Raw genomic sequence first — 10,121 nt, forward strand, 5'->3', positions numbered from 1 at the left:
AAAACAATCCAGACAAAAACGCTCCCCAGCAAAAACAAACAACCAAAAATAACCCCAACCCTCAAAACTCCCCAAACCCCCCCCAAAACCAGTGCAGTATATGGAGTAGAATTATTTGATCCCTCTAACCCTGGCAGGTGTTAAGCTCTGACGACTCTGAATGAAGTAATTTGGAAAGTCTCCGACAGCGCCGGCCTGGAATCGGCCGCTGCGGCCCTGCTGCCTGAGGAGAAGCTGTCCTTCCTTCCCCAGAGCTGCTCCTCACTGGGGTAAGGCAGCTCCCACCCCAACCACAGCCCATCGCCGGGCACTGTGCAAACAGGGCAGATCCCAAAGCCCAGAGATCCAGGCCTCACCAGTGCTACAATACTGCTGCAAGAAATACACAGGAGACAATAGGCCTCATTAATACAGGAAAAGTCAGGATTTCTTCAGTTTTGTCTTAAGCTAGCACCTTAAATGTTTCCTTAATCTCTTACATGACTGAGAAACAAAGAAAAAAGATTTAATTGCACCTCAAGAACACCAGGTTTCAAATGGCTTGCTCAGCAAAACTAAGGGAGGTACCTTATTCAGTGCAGTTTTACCACATGCTCATCAAAACAGCATTAGAGCACTTTCCTTCAACGTACCAAGAAGTATCTGTCATATGTTAATTTGCTCCCTACAGAGGGGAAAAAAAAAAAAAAAGAAAAAAGGCATGCATGTGAACATGAGCAAGGAAGTACAGTCATTTGGAGATTTGTTTAGGGCTGTACTTTAGCATACATATTTCTATATATTAGAAAAAGTCAAAGCCGAAACAAACCAATCATAAAGCCTCGCTATATTCTTAATCTCATTCATATTTTTATTATGCATACTAATTATTTCTGCCACACATATTAAGATATTTTCTATGCTCAAGATTATCCCTAATGCAGAAATTGATGCAAATTCCAATTCTTACTATTCTTCATAGTCAACATGAGTCGATTTATCACTGTGCACAGTTTACTAAATAAGGTCAAAAGTCAGCAATGTTAAGTTCCTCACTCTCCACCATGCATGTATTTCAATACATATCTTGAGCAACACTTGTTCTCACCACAAACATCTAACAATTTTGAAATGCTTTTCCCTGATATTTAAAAGACTGAATTAAAATCCATCTCCTTAATAGGGAAAGAAGATGACTTCTGCTGAGAAACTGCCCTCGAGTCTGGACACTGAGCAAAACCAATGTCCTCATCTGCCTCTCTGCGCAAATCCTGGCAATCCGGTGTTTTCCTGTATGCTGGACCCCAAAGCACTCATGACCAATGCTTCTTTGACAAAGCCTCAGGTTTTACTCTTCAAAACAACTTCAAGTGAATATGGTGCTATACCACCTATCCCACAGATGGCACCCTGTACTTATCATCCAAGGGATCAAACCTTTTCAAAACACCTACTTACCTCTGGGTTATTTCAAGATAGTTATTTCAACACTGCCATTGACAGAAGTAGGGTATATGACTACCCCAATTTCCAGCATACTCTGTAAAAATGCATGTCCGTCTTTTTGTCATAGCCTTAGACTAGACACTTAGCTTTAAAAAAAAATCTGACTGTTATTTCAGTCATTCTGGGAATAACTGTCAATATCTGATTTGGTTTAGTTTTGCTGGGTTGAATAAGATGTATCAAAAAGGAAGTAGCCCATCTGATGATACACTTCTCTCAATCAGACCTAAACCCATAAAAATAAAACTTTTGAAACTGGTATCATAAATGTGGAGCTCTGATTTTTAGAAAGAATAACTTTAAATCAAGTATGAAAAGCATGTGTTAATATTCGGCCCACCAATATTTCACAGAAAGCAAAAATATATGATACAAAATATATCTAATAATATTTGTTATGATACTATACTTTCCAAAAATAGTAATTCAGATATCCAGTATTTTACCAATTCTATAGGTGTTCTGAGTGAAACAGAAAAATGTCTAGTTAACAACAAATTGAAGAGAACTCAGATTCCTTCTGACCCCCTCAAGAGTCATCTGGGTCAAAAAGTTCTTTTTTATTTTTAATTAAGAATCTTGCATTGTTCCTTGAATTAGGTGTCGAATCTTCTCAGCATCTTCTTCTATAGTTCTGTTTTTAGGATCAATCTTGAGAGCTGCTTCATAATCCTGGAGACCTAATATAGATACATTAAAAAGAATGTCAATCAAGAATGCCAGAGCATCCTCTTTAGGAACGAACTGGAAATAGATGCTCACTAGTCATGTGCATAAAGTACTGATCTTGGGTTTTGCTATTGAGCAAGAGGGAATCAGAATGACATTAGGTTGAACTACTGTCAGTAATTCATATTTTGTTTATATTATTTTATAAAAAAATGTAGTGGAAACTCTCTACTACATAAACATTTTCAGGTATTGAAGCATGAAACCAGAGCCTCTTCATTCACATCTACACAGATATATACACACATATGCGTGCATGCGTGAGAGGAGCATGCAAAAGTGTTCTGCAAAAGAGAGAAAAATTGAATAATAGAACAGAAGTGCATGAAAACCAGAAAAAAAAAAAAGAACACTAGAGATTGGGGGGAAAAAAAGCAAACCATGACTACAGAAAGTAAAATAAAATCCTTTTTAATTGTCTCTTTTATAAGGCTTCCAAGTGCAAATGAAGCTTTAAGGGAGTGACAAAGTGATTTATAGGTAGAAAAAGGTAACCAATGGGAAAAGCTCAGTATTTCAACACCGACATTTTGAATATTCTTTACTTTCTATTACTGACTTTCACTTATAAATTTGCCTTATGAAACTAAGCTGATACTCTTAGAGAACTCAGTAGGGACACTTAATTCAAGTATTTTCACACAAATCACACACACTTGATGAAACATTTTGCTCATCAATACGGATTTCATATATAATTTTACAAGGATATGTTACTAAGCACTTCATAAGCAAATATTTTAGAAAAATTTCAGGTTATTTTATGTTAATTTGTTCTATAGGCAGAAATACTGTAAATATAATCTCAAAACCAATAAAACATTGCTTCATGAACAACAAAACTAGTGCAACCTAGTTTCGTACCAGTTTGCAGGCTACATTTGAATGCTTCCCAGTGCAAATACCTCATCTCTGACCTCTGATTCGTTCTTCACTAGTACCTCCCATGGCTACCAAGCTGCTGTGGTCAACAGGTGGCCATTATGCACAGAAAGACTGACCCAACAGACCAAACAGGATGTGCGACTCACTAAAGCCTTTTCCACAACAGAAAAACTAATTTGTACTCCTTAAATTAAGAGTACCATCAATTTTATTAAAACTTGTAAAGATTTTTTCAAGTGGAATTGCAATTAGCCAGTAAATTTAAAAAAAAAAAAAAAAAAGAGGAATGTGGTATAAAAGTTCATAACAAAAAGAGACATAGATTGTATAGGCCTCCTTTAATGTTCCTTCTGAAAAAATAAAGATGTGAGCAGTCTCACTGAGCTAAACAGAATGTCTAGCATGTCACTATAAATCCATGTGCATGTTTTCACAAAACCGAGGTCTCACCTTCAGTATATAATTCCAACTGACAAAATGCTGTTCCACGTCTCACATACGCTTTTACTCGAGCATTCTCATTATCAGGAACAAGTGGTGTCAGCAGTTCTAGTGCCTTTACAAACAAAAACACACAAAATATTTAGAGGTAGATTTTCCATAATTTTTGTTTTCTTGTCATTTACACACACTTCTGTCACCTAATTACTATTATAACATAATAACATAATAACTATTCAAATAGAAATAGAAAATGACTATTCGAATTTAACTATATGGCTTGTGAATCTAGTCATTAAGATTTGTATCTGTCACCCTACAGTTCGTTAAATACAGTTTCATTGTCATGGCTAAATCTGACAAATACTGTGTTAAAAGTTTATAACAATCAAATAATTTATTCTCTTTTCATACATTATACATACTATGCTAAAAAAAAAAAAAAAGCAGCCCTAAAAAAGCACATGTTGTAGTAGCAGTTACTAGAAATAACAAGTTTCAAACCTCAAGTACATATTAGTTCAAAAAATAATAATTCTGGGAAAACTTTTTCCAAAGTATTCAGGTGCCACTGGAGATCACTCCTCTGTCATTGCAAAACTAATGGCTGCTAAAACATTGAGATGATACAGCCCTTCTTTAAAAAGTCTGGTTTGGTTTGGGTTTTTTTAAATGTATCCTCCTCATCATCACTGCTTTTTTTTTTTTCTTCCCACCAAATGAAGAACACCACAACATAATAAAAAAGGTATCTGTGTATATTTTCTTTTTTTCTGCTCAAAGTTTTCTTTTTTTTTTAAGTGTATATATTGCTACAGTATTTTACCTATAAAGAAACATGTACAGAGTCAACATATAGTCATTCATCTCAAATATGTGGAAGCATGGTTTGGGGTTCTTTTGTTGCTGTTTTGTTTTAAATTTCTGAAAGTTCATTAATCAATCACTATCAAATTTTTATATTTCACCGTGGCTTCATTATAACAATTTTGAATTTAAAAAAAATTTAATCACACTAATAAGTATTTAAAGATCTGCTTGAAACAGAAGCATGACAGTAATAAATCACAAGATGACAGTCTGAGAACCTATATATTTATACCTTAGAGGAATCTTCAATAGCCTTATGCAAATTTCTCAGTTTAAGGTGGCAAGCAGCACGATTCAGATACAGGAGGGGAAGCTTATTGTTTAGCCGCACTGCAAGGTTGTACGCATTTACAGCTGCAAGATAGTTTCCTGTTGCAAACATTTTGCTAAGTATAGAACAAAAAGTGGAACAGGCATGTTAAACAAGGTGATAAATCACAAAATAAATACCTACTTATTGTTAACAATTCATTTTCAAAAATTTGATGTTTTATCAGCTTTTCCATGGAAATGACCATTTATAGCCTTTTCTGAGAACAACATAGCTGAAGTTCAGTCAAACTTGATGCTGGTAATACAGCATATAGACACACAACAAAAATAGTCACTGCTTAAAAGCAACAAAGAACAGTAAGAGGTGGACACATCTATGCAGACACAGGACGAATTTTGAAAGCTATATATCTGATTATGATTGCCTAATCAAACCTTTTTGTATAACACAGCTATATAAACATATCAATATTTTAATCAAATTAATAAAGTTTGTTTTAGACAAAAACAACCTCTCAATAAAAAGTACAAATGAAAGGAAATCCACCTAGGCATAACATTGCATTGACTTAACCGTCATCCTAGAAGAATATGCATTATGCATTCACAATGATTTTGTCCATTATGAACTTCAGCAAATGCACCTCATGACTTTATCAGATTCAAACCCCATAAGCTGTCAATAAATTACTATGTAGACATTCACCGTCTGTGTCTAGGATAAATAGAAAATATCAAAACTAAACAAGAGACACACACTATATAACTAATATTTGATTTTAAATACATCTTCAAATGGAATCTAACTTACTTTCCTTTGTCCTTTAACCAATCTGGATTCTTCTCATCTTCTTTTAAATCCTCCAGCTCAGACAAATCAGCACTTATTGTTCTTCGAGCCTCTGCTTGTTTACGTAGCCACTGTAAATATACAACATGCAAGTATTATTTCTGAAGGAAAATTCAAATCCAAAAGAGGATTTTGCTTTCATCTCTTCACTCACTCCTATTTGCCATGTATTTTGGACAGAGAGAAATGTTTCATGATGTCAGATATGAAAAACTTCCAGGTTTCCCCAAATATTTTATTATTATGTGAGAAGTAAGGTTACTGCATTATTAATACATTTTTGTTTGCTTGTTTGTTTTGGAACTTCCAAAATTACTCTTTGTGTTCATTCAATAGAGCTCAAAAGAGCTAACTGTGAGCTCCTTTTTAAGAAGACAGAACCTAAAGACTCTTAAATATAACAGTAAAGACATTTCAAATTTTGTACTTCAAGGAATTTAGTTAATACTGCTGCCTTTTTTTTCTTACCCTCTCAGAAAAAGGAACATACTATTTATTAATCTGCACAATCACATGTTTGGTAAAAATAATTCTTAGATAAAAGTGTTTCTTTAAATCTTAATTTAAATAAGACTGCCTTCCCTGGAAGATAAGAGTATTGCACAGTTAACAGTTTTGCCAACTTATTGAATACACAGTAAATAATTCACCACCTTGGAAAACTGTGGACGCATCACACCAAAACCAAGAGCAATCCTTACCTCCTCCTCTTCTGCAATGCGAGATTCTCGCAGAGCTGTAGGAAAAACTCTTGATGTAAAGTTGATTTTAATTGTAGCCGCAGATCGAGGAGCTGGTAACTGTTCTTCCTTTAAATTTTCTGAAAACATACCATAGGATCCATGACCTATGAAAAGAATTGGAGATTTTTCTGGTTTTCTACCAAAGTCCAAAGCACACATAATTTAGAAATTCTGTCCATTAGAACCAAACCTCTAATAGCTTGAGAGAGGTTTAGACTTGTTCTTTTGAAGGGAAGGTTCCAAAAATGATTGTTCTTGCTGTATCAAGCCATCTATTTACTGGCTACATAATCTGTCACAAACAAACTTAAACTCCTCTTACACCACTATCTGTCACTTACATGATTCTCTGACAGGGCAACTGCAGTAAATTAACCTTACCAAAACAAACCAACCAAAATGTAAATATTTTCTGTTGTTTTAGTTCCCTAAATTGCCTCTCTGTGGAGCCAAGACATGGGATTAGAGAGAGCAAAAGGAGATTGCGTATGTCTATGGAAACCAGCAATTAGGTAACAGGTTAACGTGAACTCCTCCCTCAGAAAATCTGCACTACACTGTCAGAAAGGCTTTCTGTTTTACTTGTCTAAAGCTTAGAACAAAACCTGCCCTTGTACTTCCAAAGACTAAAAACGAGAGCTAAGAACTTGAATGCTGTAGCTCAGTTGCCTGAAAGACACTACAACAACTTCAAACTGAAAGAATTAATTCAGTATGGTGGAAACAACTTTACTTTTTAAACTGCGGCTGAATATGTTGCTAATTGTGACAGTCTCTTATTGTAATGGCAAACAACAATGGGAAATAGCAGAAGTGCATCTTTAAACAAGGCTTTTGGTGCCAGAAGTGTTAAAAAAGCGTAGTAGACTGGTAAGTGATAGACGGTAGTGTAAAAGATAAAAAAAAAATGTGGTTGCCCAGAAAATACTCATCTATCACACATCAGGAGGCACAAGAGAAGGAAAGCAAGAATATAGAACACCCCTTTCTTTCTGTCTTGAGATTTTTACAAATATTTTTACTTTCTTCCTTTTTCTGGTACAGGGTAACTTCAAATGCAAGTTCAAACAGGAATGGTAGTGCTTAGTTTAAATATGAATAAAAAGAAATTAAATCCTCCTTTTAATTTGCTTTGTTTAAAGTATTGATTCTGCTGCAGTCCTTGCTGTGATAAATGATGAATTGGAAACATCTAGGAATACCCACACTTTAAAGAATTATAAAATACACTCCAGTAATACAACCTTTAATAGGTTTGAGTCTGGTCTTAGAAGTTCCTTCATTAGGAGTCCTAGTTTTGTTCATTTTTTCCTTTTTATTCTCTTTTAATTGCTCTACTTTTTCATGTAGTTCCCCTTCTTTTTGTACCCTCTTCTGTTTCTCAGCATCTTTTTGCTGTTTTCTCCATAACTCCAACTCCTTAGTGACCTTCTGCCGCTCCTTTTCTTTCAGATCTTCAATTCTTTTTCTTTCTGCTTCTTCTAGCTGTTTGAATGATAAACCTATGAGATATGTAGCATCTGACAATAGTAAGACGATTAAGTAAAAGTTACCATTATTTTCCTGGTCTCATATCCCAAGCATAGCATCACCATTAATGTGCTCATACAATCAGAGTGATGAAAGATGCTTAAAAATGATTGGGAGAGTAAAGATTTCTGATTAGCTTTTAGAAGTCCTATCTTTTAACTATCTTACTACCACTACTAAGGTACGATCCAGAAACATTCAGAAGTAAGTTTAACTTGTAAACAGTTAAAATCCTAGCCGTATTCCAATGCAGATCTCTAGAATATACAGAAATGTAAAATATATGGCTTCATTTTAATACACTATTTCTTATTTCTCCTCTTCTCTCCGAGATTATTACAGAGGCAGAATAGGTACAATGTTCCTACTAAAAAAGTCACTAACTGCAGTTCATTTTGGTCCAAATTCCATATGCAATCTTAAAATTTCATTGTATGCTTCTAAAAAAGCCTTTTAAATACAAATGAAGTGACTAGACTTTTTATATACATAAACATTTTGAAGAAAAGAATGTTATCTCAAAATACACATAAACTGCAGAATGACAAAGATACATACACACAAAAGGCAATTAACAGCAAGCCTGATACAAAACAATGAATAAATAAGGTTTTTTTTAAATTAGTATTTTTGACAATGCCAAATGACTAAGCACTCGCACTGATGCAAAGGCCACAAAAAATTACAGTTTTGCCATATTATTGTAGTTTCCTTTCAACTGACAAAAATCTGAATTCCTCACCAAATTTTTTCACTAGCATTACTAACGGAAATAGCAACTTCTAAGTATTTTTTCTGTATCATTTTCATATTTGATAATAGATCTGTTTTAAGTACAAAGAAATAATATGGTTCACCACTACTGTAATAAAAATTAGTACTTTTCATATTTCTAAGGTACATTTAACTAAGCATTACATCCAACTAAGCAGCTGCCAGATTAGTTGGTAATTGTTTATATGTATATGTCTTGTAGAGTTCTTTCTAAGCTTACCTTCATTGTGGCCTCCAAAGCATATTTTTTGTGTTCCTGTTTTGTAACTTTTTTTGCTTCTGTCTCCTCTTTTGCCTTTTCATGGGCTTTTAAAACAGCATTTTCTCTTAGAGATTGCAGTTTCTCCTTGTTAGCTTAAAAAAACAAAAAACTATTTTAGTAATTTAGGCCTGAAGTTCTGGTGTTATGTACCATGCTCATAAAAATAGTATTTCTTTTGCTGCTTTGTCTGGGAAAATGCAACATGATTCAAATTCCACAAAGCAGTCTATCAAGCCCACCTCTAAAAAAAGAAAAACTAAGACTTGCTTACACACAAAATGTAAGTTTTACGAGAAACATTGTTTAGTTTTGTGCGCGCTAGAGAGGGTAGATGTTCTTTGTCTGTTCTCACATACTTTGTATTTTTAACAATTAACAACAAGGTTTAACTTAGCAGATCTCTAGCAGCAGAAGTTTCACGTTGCTTATTATATTTTCTAAAGTTTGGGCTCAGTTTGGTTTTCTTACATGCAACCTACTTTTCACAGTAGAGAACTTACCATTTGCTAGAGTTAGGGATTCCCACACGGCCACTTCTTTTTTATACAAAGTGAAGAAAATTATTCCATTTCCAATCTTTGCTGTGCTATTTGTGTCATCAATAGGAGCATATAAAATGGCTTCAAATAAAAAGGGAGGGATGCTTACCTATAAAAATACAATTAATGTGTACTAATATTTACAATTTTAAATTAAAACTCACACATTCAAAATACTCAGTACAAGCAGCACTCAAGAAACTCGGTACCCAGTACCCCAAGAAACACATGCTACTGACAACATGAATTTGCTCTGTGTGCAGTATGGAGGTTATACATTTTATTACACCAGATAGGCTGAACAAGTTGGTTCTTCAGCACTGCAACAGAAGCCGTGGACCTTAAATTTAGAATTATTATTCATAATACAAGCAGATGTGTATAATTCAACAAAGGCAGCTGGCACCTATTGAGGAGAGGAACAACCAGTGGCAAAGCCACGGTCTCTAGTGGGATAGGAACTTAACAGCCTGCAGCGTACCAAGGGCCATTATAGCTTCAATATTATAAAAGGTTATAAACTTGACGGCGCTGCCGCGGTGTATTAAGCGAGTGCTTTTCAACAGAGCTATGAATTCACGCCAAGCCGCGGGCACAGCGCATCCCAAGGCGGAGACACTGCACGACAGCAGCCCCGGCAGACAAGCGAGGGCGCGGTGCGCGGCCGCCCCACCTTCAAGTACTGGTCGGTGCAGAAGATGTTGGCAGGGGTGACCCGAACGCCGCGCAGCGGCAGCGAC

General features: G+C 35.2%; 2 protein-coding genes across 2 annotated transcripts; one reads left to right on the forward strand and one right to left on the reverse strand.

Annotated features, from left to right (window-relative positions):
* Nucleotides 1-1,171: 1,171 nt before the first annotated feature.
* Nucleotides 1,172-1,525, forward strand: PIERCE2 (piercer of microtubule wall 2). The gene has a single exon (XM_010163214.2). It carries the CDS (start codon nucleotides 1,172-1,174, stop codon nucleotides 1,523-1,525), a length of 354 nt encoding a protein of 117 aa, XP_010161516.1.
* A 254-nt stretch (nucleotides 1,526-1,779) lies between these two features.
* DNAAF4 (dynein axonemal assembly factor 4) lies at nucleotides 1,780-10,114 on the reverse strand. The gene is made up of 9 exons (XM_010163216.1): nucleotides 10,055-10,114; nucleotides 9,343-9,490; nucleotides 8,801-8,934; nucleotides 7,521-7,761; nucleotides 6,235-6,380; nucleotides 5,495-5,604; nucleotides 4,643-4,796; nucleotides 3,550-3,655; nucleotides 1,780-2,165 (listed from the first exon to the last, which is right to left on the reverse strand). The coding sequence occupies exons 3-9, from the start codon at nucleotides 8,804-8,806 to the stop codon at nucleotides 2,056-2,058; spliced, it is 873 nt and encodes a 290-aa protein (XP_010161518.1). The 5' UTR covers nucleotides 8,807-8,934; nucleotides 9,343-9,490; nucleotides 10,055-10,114; the 3' UTR covers nucleotides 1,780-2,055.
* Nucleotides 10,115-10,121: the final 7 nt, after the last annotated feature.

The sequence above is a fragment of the Antrostomus carolinensis genome, unplaced genomic scaffold (assembly GCF_000700745.2).
Source record: "Antrostomus carolinensis isolate BGI_N321 unplaced genomic scaffold, ASM70074v2 scaffold30632, whole genome shotgun sequence".
Lineage (NCBI taxonomy): Eukaryota > Metazoa > Chordata > Aves > Caprimulgiformes > Caprimulgidae > Antrostomus > Antrostomus carolinensis.